The 20318-nt window shown below is 43.4% G+C and overlaps 1 protein-coding gene across 1 annotated transcript in view; it reads left to right on the top strand.

The window, feature by feature from the left end:
* Positions 1-20318, top strand: part of CLPTM1L (CLPTM1 like) — a 346065-nt gene that overhangs the window by 194746 nt on the left and 131001 nt on the right. The window contains exon 10 of the mRNA XM_030209834.1: positions 5428-5493. Within this exon, the coding sequence (XP_030065694.1) occupies positions 5428-5493 (66 nt within the window). The remainder of the gene's footprint in view (positions 1-5427; positions 5494-20318) is intronic.

Here is a 20318-nt window from a genome sequence, read left to right as displayed (position 1 = left end):
GGGAAGCGTTGATAATGTGATCGTTCCATTGAGGAACGCTTGGGGGAGGGGGGGAGGGGGGAGGGGAGGGTTGGGGCGTGGAGACAGGGAAATGAAGAATATGGGGAAAGTAATAATAGGGCTGAACAAGATCTGGGGTTACAAAAGACAGAGAGGATATCGGCCAGGGGCTGGAATAATGAGGAGAACCTTTTGGGAAGGTGGGAGGGGGGCTGTAAGCTGGGGCAGGCTCTCTCCCTTATGAAAAAATTTTTCTTTTTGATGAGAGCCGAATACAGTTCTGCAGGCTAAGATGGTCAAGGTAATAACATGGAATGTAGGAGGCATTCACTCCCCCTTTAAAAGATCTAAAGTATTTCAGTATCTTCAGCGTATTTAAGCGGACGTGGCAATACTGCAAGAAACACATCTTTCGGAAGGGGAGCATGCCAAATTGGTGTCTTGGTGGGTGGGGGAATGCGTGGCCACATCAACAGTGGGGAAGAAAGGAGGAGTGGCCTTACTATTCAGAAAGGAGGTGGCCACGAACATTAAGAAGGTGGTAAATGATCCAGGAGGGTGTTATGTCTTTTGTCAAGCCACAATAGCACGTAAAGAAGTAAGGGTGGGCAGTATATATGCTCCCAATCAATTGGACAATGTATTTTATAAAAAATTGGTTGACATCCTTAGTGTGGAAGATAGTGTTCCCTTGATTGTGGGGGGAGACTTCAATATGGTATGGGACCCACAGATAAATCTGATCCACCCGGGGGGAATAGGTCCAGGTCTGTTAAAGGTCTCCTACAATTTAGCTCGCTGTTAGACCTTTTGGGTGTGTGGCGGGTCTTGCATCCTTTAGAAAAGGACTGCACACATCTATCACGGGCACATGCAACTCAATCCAGGATAGACTATATTCTGACTTCTAGGACATTGTTTAATGATATTGTGGATGCCCAGATTGGTCCTTATTTGATATCAGATCATGCAGCGGTTTGGATGGACTGGGAACCAGATGGGCAGAGGGCCGCTCATTCGGCTTGGGCGTTTCCATGTTATCTATATAATGATCTAAAATTTAAGGAAACCCTGATAGCTAGTTGGACATCTGTCCAACTAGATATCAGGGTTTCCTTAAATTTTAGACACCATAATCAGTCTTCGGAGACAGATACAGTTTTAACCTGGGAAGCCGCAAAAGCGGTTTTACGTGGGTCAATTATTGGTTATGCCAGTCATAAACGCAAAATCAGGAATAGAGAGATCTTGCGGTTGGAAAAAGAAATTGTGAAACTAAGACAAGTTTGGAGCACATGCCACAACTGCACTTAAGAGTGAACTTTTATCTAGGCAAATAGCGCTGAACTCCTTAATTCAGGAGAGGACGGCAAAATCGCAGAGCTTTTACAGATACCAACTTTACAAACAGGGTAATAAAAATGGGACGTTGTTGGCTTGTCTGATAGCGTGAAAACAAGCATCTAAAACAGTGACTTCAATAAAAAATTCTACAGGGCAGATAGTGCATTCCAATATAGCAATCTGTGAGGTTTTTAAGAATTATTACTTGTATTCAGCACAGGGGGTGGGCGAGCTCCCCGGGCAAGTATATTTGGACTGTTTGGATCTCCCAAGGATCACAACATCAGACAGGGCAAACTTGAACATGCCTATTATGTCAGACGAGGTGTATGCGGCAATTAGTGGTAGTCCATTGGGTAAGGCTCCGGGACCGGATGGATTACGAGCCGAGTTCTATACATTTGTGGGGAATCCATTGTGGAACATTTAACAAAAGTATTTAATATTTGGGTAGTTGAAGGAGCTTTACCTCAACATCTGAATGTAGCGCAAATCATAGTTCTGCCCAAACCGGGCTGTGACCATAGTTTACTGGCAGCATATCGACCGATTTCTTTAATAAATTATGAAGTGATGTTGTTAGCAAAAATCTTGGCCAGTATTATTCATGATGCACAGGTGGGATTTGTTCAAAATCGGTCAGTCACCAAGAATCTTAGAAGGATTTTAGTCTCCTTGGAGTGGGCGCATTCAAATCAGAAACTGGCACTAACGATTAGTTTTGATGCGGAAAAGGCATTTGACTGTGTTCGATGTAATTTTTTGTTTGCGACATTGGGGGCATATGGATTTGAAGGGTGGTTTGTGGAGGCTATCAAAATGTTGTATGTTTCACCGCAGGCTAAAGTAATGCAATGGCTTCTTGTCGGCTAATTTTCAGATCAGCTGTGGAACCCGGCAGGGTTGCCCCCTGTCGCCACTTCTTTTTGTTTTATACTTGGATCCCTTAATTCGAGAGATTTATGCTAATGAGGATATTAAGGGGGTGGATTTTGGAGGGGAAAGTTTCAAACTAGCTGCATTTGCGGATGACCTGCTGGTGGTCCTTATGGATCTGTAAGTCTTCCTGGGTGCCCTTTTAGAATCGTTTTGTGAATTTGGGGATTTTGCCGGATTCAAGTTAAATTTGGACAAATCAGAGGCGATGGCTAGCACCGGGGAAGTTAAAGACGCGTGGCTGGGACAGTTTCCCTTGCGGTGGGCGGATCAATCGTTTAGATACTTAGGGGTACTCTTGACAGCAAAACCTACAGAGTTATGTCAACTCAATGTGGCCCAACTGCTGCTGAACACTCAGCGACAATTGGAGAAATGGCAAGCTTTGCCGGTGCCTTTGATAGGGTGAATTTGTTTAGTACGTATGGTAATTTTTCCCAGGTGGCTATATTTGCTTCAGACGCTGCCTTTAAGATTATTACAGAAAGATTTTGCAGCGCTTTAACCGACTGGTGGCAAAATTCTGGTGTGCTAAAAAGAAGGCTAAACTGCGCTTCTCATGTTTGATGGGTAACTGGGCGCAGGGAGGATTGGGAATCCCAAACATGAGACTTTACAATATGGCGTATTTAGTCTGACACATTAGGGACTTGTTGTATCTCTCGAATTTTTTTACTCCGCTCGCTATCGAGAAGGCATATTTTGCACCATACAACCTGCTGGCGTTATTACATGCGGAGAGATCTTTGCTCTTGAATTCGTTGAGGGACGCTTGGAGGTTTTTGTTGAGGGGTCTGAGGGGAGATCTAAATGTCATGGAGTTGTTGTCCATTAGAGGTAACCCTGCTTTTCCCCCAGGACTGGATAATCCCGTTTTTGGCCAATGGGATCATATGGGAGTGAGAGTATTGGAACTCTTAATAGACGAGGAGGGAAAGCTGAAGTCTTTGGAACAAATAAAGGACAACGAATGTATTAGATGGGGTGATACCTTTGCATTCTATCAGATTAAGCGTTACATTCGGTCTTTACCAGCAGAGGTTTTGGGAAATAGGAGTGGGAATAAGCTGAGGGGGTTTTTTGAAACGGTATCTGAGGGTGCCCCTTCGATTTCACAACTACATAGAGCTTTTTGGCAGTTCTGGGGTAGTAAGGACGTGGAAGTAGTTAAGCTTCATTGGGAACGAGATGTGGAGAGACGGCTGGATACGTGGGACTTTATGGCATCAATTAAGAATATCCTGCGTATCACTAGCAGTGCTATTTATAGGGAGTGTTCCTTTCGGGTGTACTATAGAGCTTATTTCTCCCAGGTTCAGCTTTATCGGGCGGGGGGTATAGCGTCCCCAGAATGTCTTAAATGCAAAGTAACAGACAATGGGGATGCATGGTGGTAAGGATATTTTGGCGCCAGGTTACAAACTATTTAGAGTGTCAGAGTCCCCACTTCAGTTAGTGCTGGATTGTCCAGGGGCTCCGGGTGGCCCAGGAGTGACACAAGGGTTGTTGGTTCCTAAATTATGTCTATTGGCGAGGAAATGTATTTTGCAGACCTGGACCTCAGATACACCACTGGAGTTTTGGCACTGGCGCAACATGGTGCATCAGTTGTCTTGGGAAGCAAGAGAAGCAAAATATTCCTTTAAACGTAGATAAGGTTTGTTGAAACTGTGGAGTCCATACCTGGCCTCCTAGAGGTAGGAGTCTTATTTTGAATAGGTTGAGTGTTCAGTGAGCCAGATTGGGGGTAGGGGGAAGAATAATTAGGTTCTTAATGGGACAAAGAAGGGACTCTTTATAGAGGGGGAAGGGAGGGAGAAAATAGTCTAACGGGTAAACAGGTTCTGTTGTTATTTGATATCAATATATATTTGATGTGCCTGTGGTTACGGAGTGACTCTGTTCACTTTGCACTAAAATTTGTGGAAAGAAATCGGAGGGTAGGGGTGGGGGAGTTAAGTGTTAAATGTTTGATGATGGTTTTCCTTTGATCTTTATTGTGGAGATATTGCGTTTGTATCTCTGTACAACTCTAGAGTTGAAAATGTTATTTTGATCTGTCATCAATAAAAATGTTGAACATAACAAAAGATGACTTCCTGCTGTCCCACAACTGCTGTACATAAAATTTATCTGCCCAGAGGGTCAGTAAATATAGGACGGAAGTGCGCCGCTAACCCTTTCCAGAACAAGATGGCCACTCCTCCCTTTTTGCCTTGGGCCATCGCTGCCACCAAGTCTGAAGCTTTGCATGTTTGGTAGCTGTAAGATGTGTTTCTGGCAATAGAGCAATATCAATTTGATGGCACTGCAAATGCTGTAAGATTTTAGTACGCTTTATAGGTGACTTGATCCCCCTTACGTTCCAGGGCAGGGAAAGGAAGAGAAGAGAGAAGGAAGGATTTGCAGCCCATGGATGGAGGGAAAGGGAAGAGTTGGAAACTAGATAGACATGAGAAGGATGCAGAAAAATGGAAGAAAGTTGGACGTGAAAGATGGATGTAGGGCAGGAAGTGAAGAAGAAAAGAGGAGAGAAAAGGTATAGTGAATGGACAGGAGGTCTTGGAAACAGAGACAGGGAAGCAGAACCAGAGACAGGGAACAAGATGATTAGAAAAATAAAATCACCAGACCGCAAAGGTAAGAAAAATGATTTTATTTTCAGTTTAGTAATTGAAACATGTGAGTTCTGAGAATTTACTTCTTGCTGTTTATATTTTGTACTGAACAGGAGGAAATGTGATTGGGGATATTTTATGCAATTAATCACACGATCAAAAATTGTAATCATTAATCGTTCAATTTAAAATTTTAATCGATGAACTGCCCTATTAAAAATATAATTATTGAACTTAAAACACAATATTAATACTCATTTGTTAAATGATAAAATTTATATCCTTAAAAATCTGATGGTGTGCCTTGACAATTTTGCGCCTTGTCAGTGTGCTGTGAGATGAAAAAGGTTGAAAATCATTCATTCATTTGTTGAATTCCTGCTTGGGGTTGTCATCAGATTGGTTAAGAGGTCTATGCAACAGTGTTTCAGATCATATTCTGCTTGTCTGTATTTTCAGTTTGATGTTGACTAGTTTATTGAAATATATATTCTGTATGGAATCATAACACAATTGTTTCACTTCTCAGCTCTGGAAAGTGAAGAAAGCTTTGAAGATAACTATTCAGTGGAAAGGCTTGAAACCAGAAATGAAGGTAAGGAGCAGATTTGCTGTGTTCAAAAGTCTTTGTAGAGTAACCTGGGGCTAAAGAATTGATCTCATTCATATTGTCCTCCATTTAAAATATAAAGATCCTGATTTTATGACAGAATATGCGAGAAATCCAAAAGGGTGCCTGTTTTATGAAAGCTGTGTATCTTTCATCTTAAGGAAATGATGGTCCAAATGTCATAAAATCCTCCAAAGCACTCCAGTCATAGTCTAGTTCCAAAAATCCCCTGTGCTGTTTCGAAAAAAACCAAACAAACTCATCATTCTTATAAAAGATTTTCCATCTGTAAGTGTGGTGGAACCATTATATAAGGGGCAGTAAGTCATTCCCAATAAATGCAGCAGCTTCACTTAGAGCTGAACACTCATTTACTTCTTTAATCTTGTTATAATCTTAAGTACCAATTTTTATATAAAAGCATATTTAAAACAGTTTTTGATTAATTATTTTCCAACATGATTTTATACAAATTTTTTTTTCAAAGACATATATATAAAAAAGGACTTATCTAGCAATCACTGTTCCTTGAAAATGGGGTACAGTATGGCAATACTTACGTACTGTGCAATCAGGTTGCGATGTATTACACCAGAAAGCAGATGGGCACTGGATCTCGCCCTCTGTTTCAGGAAGCTGTTCAGATGTGGCTTTGGGCACGCCGTTAAGGCATGGTTCTCCAAGCCACTTATCTGGCAGGTGTAAACAACAGTTTGGCCGACAGGCTGAGCAGGGTAATGCAACCTCACTAGTGGCCACTGAACTTGGGCGTAGCCTGCAAGATCTTCCGAGCATGGGGCACCCCCTCGGTGGATCTTTTTGCCACTCAGATCAATCACAAGGTCACTCATTTCTTTCTAGGCTTCAGGTCTACAACAGACTAGCGTCAGATGCCTTTTTCCTTCATTGGGGAACAGGCCTTCTGTATGCGTATCCTCCCATACCTCTAGTAGGGAAGACTTCGCTGAAACTCAAGTAAGACCACGGAACCGTGATCCTGATTGCAACCTTGTGGCCGCGTCAGATTTGGTTCCCTCTTCTTCTGGAGTTGTCCTCCAAGGACCGTGGAGATTGGAGTGTTTTCCAACCCTCAGAATGAGGGGTCACTTCTACATCCTGACCTCCAGTCTCTGGCTCTCATGGCCTGGAAGTTGAGTCCTTTGAATTCGCCTCCTTGGGTCTTTCAGAGGGTGTCTCCTGAGTCTTGTTTGCTTACAGGAAAGATTCCACGAAGAGGTGTTACTCTTTCAAATGGAGGAGGTTTGCCTTCTAGTATGACAGCAAGGTCCTAGATTCTCTCCCTTGTCCTACACATACCCTGCTTGAATACCTTCTACACTTGTCAGAGAGTGGTCTCAAGACCAACTCTGTAAGAGTTCACGTCAGTGCAATTAGTGCTTATCATCGGCGAGTAGAGGGCAAGCCTATCTCTGGACAGCCTTTAGTTGTTCACTTCATGAGAGGTTTGCTTTTGTCAAAGCCCCCTGTCAGACCTCCACCAGTGTCATGGGATCTCAATGTCGTTCTCACTCAGCTGATGAAAGCTCCTTTTGAACCACTGAATTCTTGCCATCTGAAGTACTTGACCTGGAAGGTAATTTTCTTGATGGCTGTTACTTCAGCTTGTAGGGTCAGTGAGCTTCAGGCCTTAGTAGTAGATGCACCTTATACTAAGTTCCATCACAACAGAGTAGTCGTCCTCACGCACCCTAAGTTCCTGCCGAAGGTGGTGTCGGAGTTTCATCTGAACCAGTCCGTTGTCTTGCCCAGAGCAGCTTACACACCTTGGACTGCAAGAGAGCATTGGCCTTTTATGTGGAGCGGACGAAGACCTTCAGAACGTTCGCCCAGTTGTTTGTTGCTTTCGATCCCAAAAGGAGGGGAGTCGCCATCGTAAAATGCACAATCTGACAATTGCATTCCTTCACTTATGCCCAAACTGGGCTGACTCTTCAGGGCCATGTCACGGCTCATAATGTTAGAGCCATGGTTGCGTCGGTGGCTTACTTAGTCAGCCTCCGTTGAAGAGATTTGCAAGGCTGCAACGTGGTCATCAGTCCACACATTCACATCTCACTTCTGCCTTCAGCAGGATACATATAGTAACATAGTAGATGACGGCAGAAAAAGACCTGCACGGTCCATCCAGTCTGCCCAACAAGATAACTCATATGTGCTACTTTTTGTTTATACCTTACCTTGATTTGTATCTGTCTTTTTCAGGGCACAGACCGTAGAAGTCTGCCCAGCACTACCCCGCCTCCCAACCACCAGCCCTGCCTTCCACCACCGGCTCTGCCACCCAATCTCGGCTAAGCTCTTGAGGATCCATTCCTTCTTAGCAGGATTCCTTTATGTTTATCCCACACATGTTTGAATTCCATTACCGTTTTCATCTCCACCACCTCCCACGGGAGGGCATTCCAAGTATCCACCACTCTCTCCGTGAAAAAATACTTCCTGACATTTTTCTTGAGTCTGCCCCCCTTCAATCTCATTTCATGTCTTCTAGTTCTACCGCCTTCCCATCTCCGGAAAAGGTTCGTTTGTGGATTAATACGTTTTGAACGTCTGTATCATATCACCCCTGTTTCTTCTTCCTCGAGGGTATACATGTTCAGGTCAGCAACTTTCTCCTCATACGTCTTGTAACGCAAATCCCATACCATTCTCGTAGCTTTTCTTTGCACCGCTTCAATTTTTTTTTACATCCTTAGCAAGATATGGCCTCAAAAACTGAACACAATACTCCATGTGGGGCCTCACCAACGATTTATACAGGGGTATCAACACCCCCTTTCTTCTGCTGGTCACACCTCTCTCTATACAGCCTAGCAACCTTCTAGCTACAGCCACCGCCTTCTCACACTGTTTTGTCGCCTTGAGATCCTCAGATACTATCACGCCAAGATCCCTCTCCCCGTCTGTACCTATCAGACTCTCCCCGCCTAACACATACGTCTCCCGTGGATTTCTACTCCCTAAGTGCATCACTTTGCATTTCTTCGCATTGAATTTTAATTGCCAACCCTTAGACCATTCTTCTATCTTCCTCAGATCCTTTTTCATGTTTTCCACTCCCGGTTGTCCACTCTGTTACAGATCTTAGTATCATCCGCAAATAGGCAAACTTTACCTTCTAACCCCTCGGCAATGTCACTCACAAATATATTGAACAGAATCGGTCCCAGCACCGATCCCTGAGGCACTCCACTACTCACCTTTCCCTCATCTGAACAAATTCTATTAACCACCACCTTCTGGTGTCTGTCCGTCAACCAGTTCCTAATCCAGTTCACCACTTCGGGTCCTATCTTCAGCCCCTCCAGTTTATTCAAGAGCCTCCTGTGGGGAACCGTGTCAAAAGCTTTGCTGAAATCTAAGTAGATTATGTCTATAGCTCGTCCCTGATTCAATTCTCCAATCACCCAATCAAAGAACTCAATGAGATTCGTTTGGCACGATTTCCCTTTGGAAAAATCATGTTGTCTCGGATCTTGCAGCTTATTGGCTTCCAGGAAATTCACTATCCTTTCCTTCAGGATCGCTTCCATTACTTTTCCAATAACCGAAGTGAGGCTTACCGGCCTGTAGTTTCCAGCTTCTTCCCTATCACCACTTTTGTGAAGAGGGACCACATCCGCCGTTCTCCAATCCCTTGGAACCTCTCCCGTCTCCAAGGATTTATTAAACAAATATTTAAAAGGACCCGCCAGAACCTCTCTGAGCTCCCTCAATATCCTGGGGTGGATCCCGTCCGGTCCCATGGGTTTGTCCACCTTTAGATTTTCAAGTTGTATATACACACACTCTTTTGTGAACGGTGCTATATCCACTCCATTCTCATTTGTACATTTGCCAGTCAATCGCAGTCCTTCTGCAGGATTTTCTTCTGTGAAAACAGAACAAAAGTATCTATTTAGCAAATTTGCTTTTTCTTCATCATTATCTACATAGCGGTTCGCACTATCTTTTAGTCTCATAATTCCCTTTTTAGTCATTCTCCTTTCACTAATATACCTGAAGAAATATTTGTCACCCCTCCTTACCTTTCTAGCCATTTGTTCTTCCGCGTGCGCTTTCGCCAGATGTATCTCTCTCTTGGCTTCTTTCAGTTTTATCAGGTATTCCTCCCTGTGTTCCTCTTGTTGAGTTTTTCTGTATTTCTGGAACGCCAACTCTTTAGCCTTTATTTTCTCAGCCACTTGCTTGGAGAACCATATCGGTTTCCTTTTTCTCTTGCTTTTATTTACTTTCCTTACATAAAGGTTTGTGGCCCTGTTTATAGCTTCTTTCAGCCTGGATCACTGCCTTTCCACTTCTCGTACGTCCTCCCAGCCCATCAGCTCCTTCCTTAGGTATTCCCCCATTTTACTAAAGTCAGCATGCTTGAAATCCAGGACTTTGAGTTTTGAGTGGCCGCCCTCCACTCCAGCAGTCATATCAAACCAAACTGTTTGATGGTCACTGCTGCCCAGGTGGGCACCCACTCGGACATTTGACACGCTATCGCCATTTGTGAGCACCAGATCCAGCGTTGCTCCCTCCCTCGAGGGTTCCGTCACCATTTGTCTGAGCAGAGCACTTTGGAAAGCATCCACGATCTCTCTACTTCTTTCCGATTCCGCAGATGGAACCTTCCAATCTACATCCAGCAGATTGAAATCTCCCAGCAACAGCACCTCTCTCTCTTGTTTCCCAACTTTTGAATATCTGCAATCAGGTCTTTATTTAATTCTTCCAATTGTGTTGGAGGTCTGTAGACAACACCCACGTGGACAGAGGTTCTAGCCTCTCTTTTTAAGGTGATCCATATCGCTTCTTCCTTTCCCCAGGTTTCTGTCATTTCGGTTGCTGTGATATCATTTCTCACATATAGAGCTACTCCTCCACCTTTACGACCCTCTCTATCCTTCCTAAATAGATTATAGCCTGGTATGTTTGCATCCCATTCATGGGAACCATTGAGCCAGCTAAGTGCTGTATCAATGACAGTTCTCTAGGTATGACCAGAATGGTAGAGTCTGATCAAGGAATTTTCAGTTCAAGATTAAACTTTCAAATTCTCCTGGAATATAACTTTCCTTTTGTAAATAGATCTAAATATTCCCAATAAATTATAGCAGTTTCATCAATGTAAAATGCAACTTTATAACCACAATGCAGTTTGAAAAGCCTATCCTCTATCAGAGCTAGGCAGGAAAGGAAAGAGGGTTCACAGGACAAATTAAGCAAGCAATAAATTAAATAAGCCTTAAATTACAGAAAATACCCAACTCGACAGTTGGTTTGAGCAGTCAGTGCCTCAGAATCTGTTTGGGGTTTAGAATCCAACTCCACCCCCCCCCCCCCCCCCACCAGACCCTTTATTATTCTGTTCCAGGCTGCGCTCTCAGCTAGGTGTATATAGTTTAAGGTTAACCTTATTATGTCCTCACCTTTGCGAGGCCCAATTGACCAATGTTCATTGTTTTGAGTGAGCCTGGATTCTAGGGATACCCCACATGTGAGAATAAGCAGCCTGCTTGTCCTCGGAGAACGCGAAGATACTTACCTGTAGCAAGTATTCTCCGAGGACAGCAGGCTGATTATTCTCACAATCCCTCTCACCTCCCCTTTCGAGTTGTTATTGTTATGTTTTTTGATTTAACTGAGGTACGCGCTCGTGCGACGTGCACCAGAAGACTGCAGCAAAACTTTTTGGTTTTTTGCTGTCGCAAAATGCCAGTTCCCGGGCCGACGCGAACGTCGACCCACATAACAATTGTCAGCCTGCTGTCCTCGGAGAATACCTGCTACAGGTAAGTATCTTATGCAACAGTCACCTAAAGTGAAAAAATGCTGTATGTATATGAAGTTATACAATATCTCTGGAGTTTTCAAATAAGTCCTGTGCCATGTCCCTGCTTTATAAGAGAAATTCTATTAGATTAGTCAAAAGAAGAAAACAGTATGCAATAAATACAAATGAACAGTGATGTAGATATTAGAAACAAACCAAAGGAACAAAATGGAGGTCAATAGAAACCAAGGTAAAAATTATATCACATTAAAAAAATTGTAATAAGAAAAACAATTTAAAATATTGAAAATATCAAATCCCAACATTTTAAAAACGTTGATGCCATATTGGATCAGATCGATGGGTCATCAAGCCCAGTATCCTGTTTCCAGCAGTGGCCAATCCAGGTTACAAATAATTGGCAAGATTCCTGGAATAAGCAGTGGGTTTTCCCAAGCTCACCTTAATGAAGGTTTTGGACTTTTTTCTTTTTTAGGAGCACGTCAAAGCCTTTTAAAACCCTTCTTCACTAATACCTTTATCACAGTCTCTGCCGGTGAATTGCAGAGCTTAATTGCATGTTGAGTGAGGAAATCATTTTTTCAGATTTGTTTTAAATGTACTACTTAGTAGTTTCACTGGAAGCCCCCTTGTCCTTTTGGAAAGAGTAAACAAGCAATTCCCATCTACCCGTTCCATTTCACTCATGATTTTACCGACCTCTTATATCTCCCCGTAACAGTATCATCTTCAGAGTGAAGTTCTCTAAGCCTTTTCTCATAGGGAAACCATTTTATCTTCTTCATCATTTTGATTGCCTTTCTCTGTTGCTTTTCTAATTCTCCTATATCTTCTTTTGAGATACGGTAATCAGAATTTCACACAATATTTGAGGGGTAGTTGCACTATGGAGCAATACAAAGGCATTATAATCTGTTCTGTTCTCCATTTCTTTCCTAATAACTCCTAGCATTCTATTTGCACATATGTAACATCTAAGTTTTTGCCCCAAAATATATCTCACAGATTGGTCCTTGTAAATTTTGCTTTAGTCATGCATTTCTCCACTCAGTTTGGATTTATCTTTGGTGTTATGGTTCCTATTGTTTTTGTTTTTTTCTGAGTGTGCATTAATGTCCTTTTTGATCTCATACGAAACTGATGTTAACATGGCAAATGCAATTTTTAAAAAATCCTTAAAATTTGTTTCATACGCTTTTTGGTAAAAAGAGTAACCCACCACATAAAAAAAAGAATCTTTTTAGCGTTTTCCACACATTGTCAGAGGATCTTCATTTCACAGCTCTCATCTTATGTGTGATCAACCCCCCACCATTTTGATTCCCTGTTTAAGGCCAGTGTTAAGGGGCTGCCCAGCCCACTTAAATGTACTACTACTACTACTTAACATTTCTAAAGCGCTACTAGAGTTATGCAGCGCTGTACAATTTAACATAGAGGGACGGTCCCTGCTTAAAGAGCTTACAATCTAAGAGACAAATGAACGGTCAGTCCGATAGGGGCGGTCAAAATGGGGCAGTCTGGATTTACTGAACGGTAAGAGTTAGGTGCCGAATGCAGCATTGTAGAGGTGGGTTTTAAGCAAAGACTTGAAGATGGGCAGGGAGGGAGCTTGGCGTAAGGGCTCAGGAAGGTTGTTCCAAGCATAGGGTGAGGCGAGGCAGAATGAGCGGAGCCTGGAGTTGGCGGTGGTGGAGAAGGGTACAGAGAGGAGGGATTTGTCCTGTGAACGGAGGTTACGGGCGGGAACATAAGGGGAGATGAGGGTAGAAAGGTAGTGAGGGGCAGCAGACTGAGTGCATTTGTAGGTAAGAAGGAGAAGCTTGAATTGAATTCGGTATCTGATTGGAAGCCAGTGAAGTGACTTGAGGAGAGGGGTGATATGAGTAAATCAATTCTGGCGGAATATGAGACGTGCAGCAGAGTTCTGAACAGATTGAAGGGGAGATAGATGGCTAAGTGGGAGGCCGGTGAGGAGTAAGTTGCAGTAGTCAAGGCGAGAGGTAATGAGAGCGTGGACGAGATTTCGGGTGGTGTGTTCAGAGAAGAAAGGGCGAATTTTGCTGATGTTAAAGAGGAAGAAGCGGCATGTCTTGGCTATCTGCTGGATATGCGCAGAGAAGGAGAGGGAGGAGTCAAAGATGACTCCGAGGTTGCGGGCAGATGAGACGGGGAGGATGAGGGTGTTATCAACTGAGATAGAAAGTGGAGGAAGAGGAGACATGGGTTTTGGTGGAAAGACGAGGAGCTCAGTCTTGGACATGTTCAGTTTCAGGTGGCGGTTGGACATCCAGGCAGCAATGTCGGATAAGCAGGCTGATACCTTAGCCTGGGTCTCTGCGGTGATGTCTGGTGTAGAGAGATATAGCTGGGTGTCATCAGCATAGAGATGATACTGGAAACCATGAGATGAGATCAGGGAGCCCAGGGAAGAGGTGTAGATTGAGAAGAGAAGGGGTCCAAGGACAGATCCCTGGGGAACACCAACAGATAGGGGGATAGGGGTGGAGGATATTCCATGAGAGTGAACTCTGAAGGTGCGGTGGGAGAGATAGGAGGAGATCCAGGAGAGGACAGAGCCCTGGAACCCAAATGAGGACAGTGTGGCAAGAAGTAAGTCATGATTGATAGTGTCAAAAGCGGCGGATAGATCAAGGAGGATGAGGATGGAGTAGTGGCCTCTGGATTTGGCAAGGAACAGGTCATTACAGCTTTTAGAGAGTGCTGTTTCTGTCGAGTGAAGAGGGCAAAAGCCGGTTTGAAGGACCCCCTCCCCACCTCACTGTCCCCTGCCCCCCGTCCAGCCATCCATGTCCAGCTACCCTCCTCTCCCCCTGCCCTCCCTGCATCTACCCATGTCCAGCGACCCTCCCCTTCCCCCCCTCCACCCGCAGCTGCAAGTGGTAACGCTGTTCGGCCGCTGCTGCTTCTCCTGTTGAGCAGCAGCGGCCGCTTCAAAAAGAAAAGAAGCGATAAATGTTTTTAAACCCAGCCCAAATCATTCGGAAATGTCCGAGTCTTAAAACGCAGTCTCTGCAGCCGCTCCTCCTCTCGCCTCCACGTCACTGCCCCTGGAGGAAGACCCCGGAGGCGCGCAGTGACGTGACAGGTGAGAGGAGGAGCCGCTGCAGAGACTGCGTTTTAAGACTCGGGCATTTGTGGATGATTTGGGCTGTGTGTAAAAGCATTTTTCGCTTCTTTTCTTTTTGTAGCAGCTGCTGCTGCTCAACAGGAGAAGCAGCAGTGGCCGGATAGTGTTACTACTGGCATCTGCGGGTGGCGAGGGGGTTTGATGCGCCAGGAGGGGGGGTGTTGGTGGGGGGAGGGAGTTTTTCCAGGTTTGACAGCAGTGCATCTTCTTGCGTTGTGTTAAGAGTCACATCATTTTAGGCATCTGCTGTATGCGCTGGTTTTTTCCAATCTATTATACACCACAAGTTTTCCGTTTTTAGAGTTGCTCCTTTCAAGGTTTCAAATTAGCCCCTGACGCAGCCCTTGGTGGGTGAAACACGGCCTGTGTCGGGCACTTTGTTTACATGCGGTATCTTCAATAAAATCTTTCTGATGTTATATTGATCTGCTGGCTTCTTTTTCTAGAGAGAGTTGGTGACAGACTGACGAACCTTACGAACCCTTCACTTCAGTGAAGCCACGGAGTCAGCTTCAGAACGTTGGCGGTGGAAATTATTATAGTAGATATATATATATACATACTATCGCCCAAGTAAAATAAATGGGAACGCAAAACTTAGAAATAATGCTAGATAATAGAAGACGGGGAATGAAATCATGTAAACTCACCACGTGGAGCTGTGAAATATCGCCACTCACAGCCTTTCTCTCAAACAAGCATCTACCAAAAGGTAAAGGAAAATTAGACGCTGCTGTGCTGAACTTAAGGCGGTTCTTCAATGACGTCACCTCATTTCGCGCCAAAATTAATTGTTTAAAAAAAGATTAGCCAAAATTTTTAAAAAGCCAAAAACATGTATGTGTACTAATATCCGAAGGTAGTAATCTAGTGTGAAAATGTAGTAAAGAATGATGTGGATCTTAACTTAAAAAATAAAATATATAATGTTGCGTGGCTAATGACGTTAATGGCCTAGTGGTTAGGGTGGTGGACTTTGGTCCTGAGGAACTGAGTTCGATTCCCACCTCAGGCACAGGCAGCTCCTTGTGACTCTGGGCAAGTCACTTAACCCTCCATTGCCCCATGTAAGCCGCATTGAACCTGCCATGAGTGGGAAAGCGTGGGGTACAAATGTAACAAAAAAAATAAAAACATGTTCAGGTTAGAGGATGTGTATTAATGTATGTATAAAAAACCAATGCTGATATTACTTCCAAAAAAAAAAAGAAAATAAAAATAAAACTAGGTACCCAAATATAACCAAGTGCTAAAAAGTCTAGATACTCGTTCCCGGGCCAAAGATGCAACTAACCAACCGGTAACTTATCCTATATAATAATTCTCACCTCCAACAGGATGTGCTTGGGACCGTGCCTGCCGGAAGTGGTCTGCTAGGCAGGCAAGCACTGACCTCAGTGACCTCAGTGACAGACAATTTGGCAAAGCAAAACAATCTGAGTGCTGGCCATTAGGACACAGGGTTGATAGGAGAGTTTTAAAAGACTGAAGGAACCGAAAGTGTTAAATGGGGGGAGGGGGGGAGTTCTGAAAGACATGAACATTTGGGAAAGGAAAACAATCTGAATGCTGGCCATTAGGACACAGGGTAGATAGGAGAGTTTTAAAAGATTGAAGGAAACGAAAGTGTTAAACTGGAGAAGGGGGGGGGGGGGGGGGGGAGTTGTGAATGACTGAAAGACATGCAAATTTCGGACAGGAAAACAATCTCAATGCTGGCCATTAGCACACAGGGTACATAGGAGAGTTTTAAAAGACTGAAGGAACCAAAAGTGTTCAGGGGGGGGGGGGGGGGGGGGGGGGGGTGGGGGGGCAAGTTCTGAATGAATGAAAGAAATGAAAATTTACGAGAGGAACACAATCTGAATGCCGGGCATTTATATACAGGGTAGATAGGACACTTTTTTTATAAAAATGAAGGACGTGAAAGTATTACATCTTGGGGGAGGGGTGAGGAGGAAAGCGGTGGGGTATCCGGATACTGGGCGTTAGGGCCACGGGGGTACATAGGCTTTTGAAAGCCTTAAGGAACCCAAAGTGTGGGAAGGAGGAGGAAAAGGAGGGGAGGGAACGGGGTGAGGGGCATTAGGAACAGGGGAGGGGGCCCTGTCACACACTCTCATTCTCACACACACACTGTCACACAGACAGTCTCACTCTGTCACACACCCGCACATTCACTCTGCCTCTCTCTCTCAAACATACACACTCCCAGGAAAACCTTGCTAGCGCCCGTTTCATTCGTTCCAGAAATGGGCCTTTTTTACTAGTATATACACAGTGGGGGAAATAAGTATTTGATCCCTTGCTGATTTTGTAAGTTTGCCCACTGACAAAGACATGAGCAGCCCATAATTGAAGGGTAGGTTATTGGTAACAGTGAGAGATAGCACATCACAAATTAAATCCGGAAAATCACATTGTGGAAAGTATATGAATTTATTTGCATTCTGCAGAGGGAAATAAGTATTTGATCCCCCACCAACCAGTAAGAGATCTGGCCCCTACAGACCAGGTAGATGCTCCAAATCAACTCATTACCTGCATGACAGACAGCTGTCGGCAATGGTCACCTGTATGAAAGACACCTGTCCACAGACTCAGTGAATCAGTCAGACTCTAACCTCTACAAAATGGCCAAGAGCAAGGAGCTGTCTAAGGATGTCAGGGACAAGATCATACACCTGCACAAGGCTGGAATGGGCTACAAAACCATCAGTAAGACGCTGGGCGAGAAGGAGACAACTGTTGGTGCCATAGTAAGAAAATGGAAGAAGTACAAAATGACTGTCAATCGACAAAGATCTGGGGCTCCACGCAAAATCTCACCTCGTGGGGTATCCTTGATCATGAGGAAGGTTAGAAATCAGCCTACAACTACAAGGGGGGAACTTGTCAATGATCTCAAGGCAGCTGGGACCACTGTCACCACGAAACCATTGGTAACACATTACGACATAACGGATTGCAATCCTGCAGTGCCCGCAAGGTCCCCCTGCTCCGGAAGGCACATGTGACGGCCCGTCTGAAGTTTGCCAGTGAACACCTGGATGATGCCGAGAGTGATTGGGAGAAGGTGCTGGGTCAGATGAGACAAAAATTGAGCTCTTTGGCATGAACTCAACTCGCCGTGTTTGGAGGAAGAGAAATGCTGCCTATGACCCAAAGAACACCGTCCCCACTGTCAAGCATGGAGGTGGAAATGTTATGTTTTGGGGGTGTTTCTCTGCTAAGGGCACAGGACTACTTCGCATCAATGGGAGAATGGATGGGGCCATGTACCGTACAATTCTGAGTGACAACCTCCTTCCCTCCGCCAGGGCCTTAAAAATGGGTCGTGGCTGGGTCTTCCAGCACGACAATGACCCAAAACATACAGCCAAGGCAACAAAGGAGTGGCTCTGGAAGAAGCACATTAGGGTCATGGAGTGGCCTAGCCAGTCACCAGACCTTAATCCCATTGAAAACTTATGGAGGGAGCTGAAGCTGCGAGTTGCCAAGCAACAGCCCAGAACTCTTAATGATTTAGAGATGATCTGCAAAGAGGAGTGGACCAAAATTCCTCCTGACATGTGTGCAAACCTCATCATCAACTACAGAAGACGTCTGACCGCTGTGCTTGCCAACAAGGGTTTTGCCACCAAGTATTAGGTCTTGTTTGCCAGAGGGATTAAATACTTATTTCCCTCTGCAGAATGCAAATAAATTCATATACTTTCCACAATGTGATTTTCCGGATTTAATTTGTGATGTGCTATCTCTCACTGTTACCAATAACCTACCCTTCAATTATGGGCTGCTCATGTCTTTGTCAGTGGGCAAACTTACAAAATCAGCAAGGGATCAAATACTTATTTCCCCCACTGTATATATATATATATATATATATATATATATATATATATATATATATATATATATATATCTAAAGAGATACACACGTGGATACCATGTTTAGAGTAAATACATATTTAAATCGAACGTCTTATAAACTATATTATGCCTAACAGTTTGGATGTGAGATCTGTGACAACATATACTCTTCTTACCACTGTATACACAAAAAATATAAAACTAAAATGGTTGATAAAAAATAAAAAAAATAAGACATAACTACCAACGCTAACAACATGGCTGAATTATATAATATGTCATATATGCCAAAAATTAAAAATTCATATTTAAAAATTAAATACAAAAATTAAAATATCGAATATCGTATGCGAATAATGCACATCAAATAATGGTACCGATTCTAAGGATTTTTACTGCTGCAGTCGTCACTGCAAAGGTATGTGAGCAATGCATTGTGTGTAACGTAGTCCCACATGTAACTCAGCCACACCTGCCTGTCTGTATAAGGGCAGTTGCTATTGGTCTATCCTGCTACAAAGACCTCTTTCTCATCCAAGCTTGGCTCCTTTGTCATATATGCCAAAAATTAAAAATTCATATTTAAAAATTAACAAATACAAAATATTGAATATCGTATACGAATAATATACGTCAAATAATGGTGCCGATTCATATAACTAAAATTTTTTTTAAAAAAGGATTGACCATATAGAAAAAAATGAAAAAAAATGAGAAGAAGAAAAAAAAGAAATAATCAATTACTAAAAATAAAAATTAAAAAAATTATTAAACAAAAAATAAAAAATTGAAAAAATGTGTATAAGAAATAAGAAAGATGTATACCAACTCAACTAAGTTATAGATTGAACCACTAAAAATATGGAAAGGAATATGTGACTAAAATATGTATGAACAAAGAAAAAACAATGTAAAAAAGTATTAATTAAAAGATAAAAAAATAATAAAAAATAAAAAGTGAAAAATGATGAAAATAAAATATACAAATTTAAATATAAAAATATAATTGATTGAAATGTGAAAAAACATGCTTGAAATGACTATATATATATATATATATATATATATATAGTCATTTCAAGCATGTTTTTTCACATATGTCATAATCAAAATGAGTAATAAACATGACACAAATGTAAAGAACTGAATATATACATATGTACTGTAATATCCCCTTTCTCACTCAGGGTGACCTGGTTCTCAATATGCAGATTAGTTTGCTACCCTTTCTCGCTTGGGGTGACCTGGTTCTCAATATGCAGATCATATGCAGATTAGTGGGCTACCCCTTCTTGCTTAGGGTGACCTGGTTCTCACTAAGCAAATTAGACAGGTCTCACCAACAGCATATTCCTCAGGCAACTCTTTATTCCAGCCCCTTGGGCACACTTCTTCCAGCTTAAATACTTTATACCAGTGATGGGCAACCTTTTGAGCTTGATGTGTCAAAATTCGCCAGAAAACCGAGCATAACTCGGGTGGTGTGTCACTTCGAGAAAACTCACTGCTACTAGGACCGCCCCTGGGCCCCCCCTACCCGAGATCGCTGCCCACCCGAGGTCGCTGGGCCCCCCCCTCCACCCGCTACCGGGCCCAGAACTAACCTTAAAGCCTCCTTTCACGTCGCAGCAAGCAGCAGCAGGGCAGACCTCTCCTCCTTCCTTCTGTGCTCCGCCCTCGCGGACGTTACGTCAGGCGAGGGCGGGACACGGAAGGAAGGAGTGGCCTGCCCTGCTGCTGCTTGCTGCGACGTGAAAGGAGGCTTTAAGGTTAGTTTCCGGGAGCGAGGAGGGAGGGCGGACCCAGTGCATTTTTTGTAGAAAAAAAGGTGCCGGTACTCATTATGGTTGGGGTCACCACATATGGCTCCACCCCTATGATAGCCACACCCACATTAGCCACACCCCTTATATCAGCCATGGCGCATATAAACAGACATCATTGAAAATATACTAGTATAGGAGAAAAACAATAACTTGTGAT

This window comes from Microcaecilia unicolor, chromosome 1 (genome assembly GCF_901765095.1).
Source record: "Microcaecilia unicolor chromosome 1, aMicUni1.1, whole genome shotgun sequence".
Lineage (NCBI taxonomy): Eukaryota > Metazoa > Chordata > Amphibia > Gymnophiona > Siphonopidae > Microcaecilia > Microcaecilia unicolor.
The sequence above is the reverse complement of the archived record's forward strand: the minus strand, read 5'-3'. Positions and strand labels throughout refer to the sequence as shown.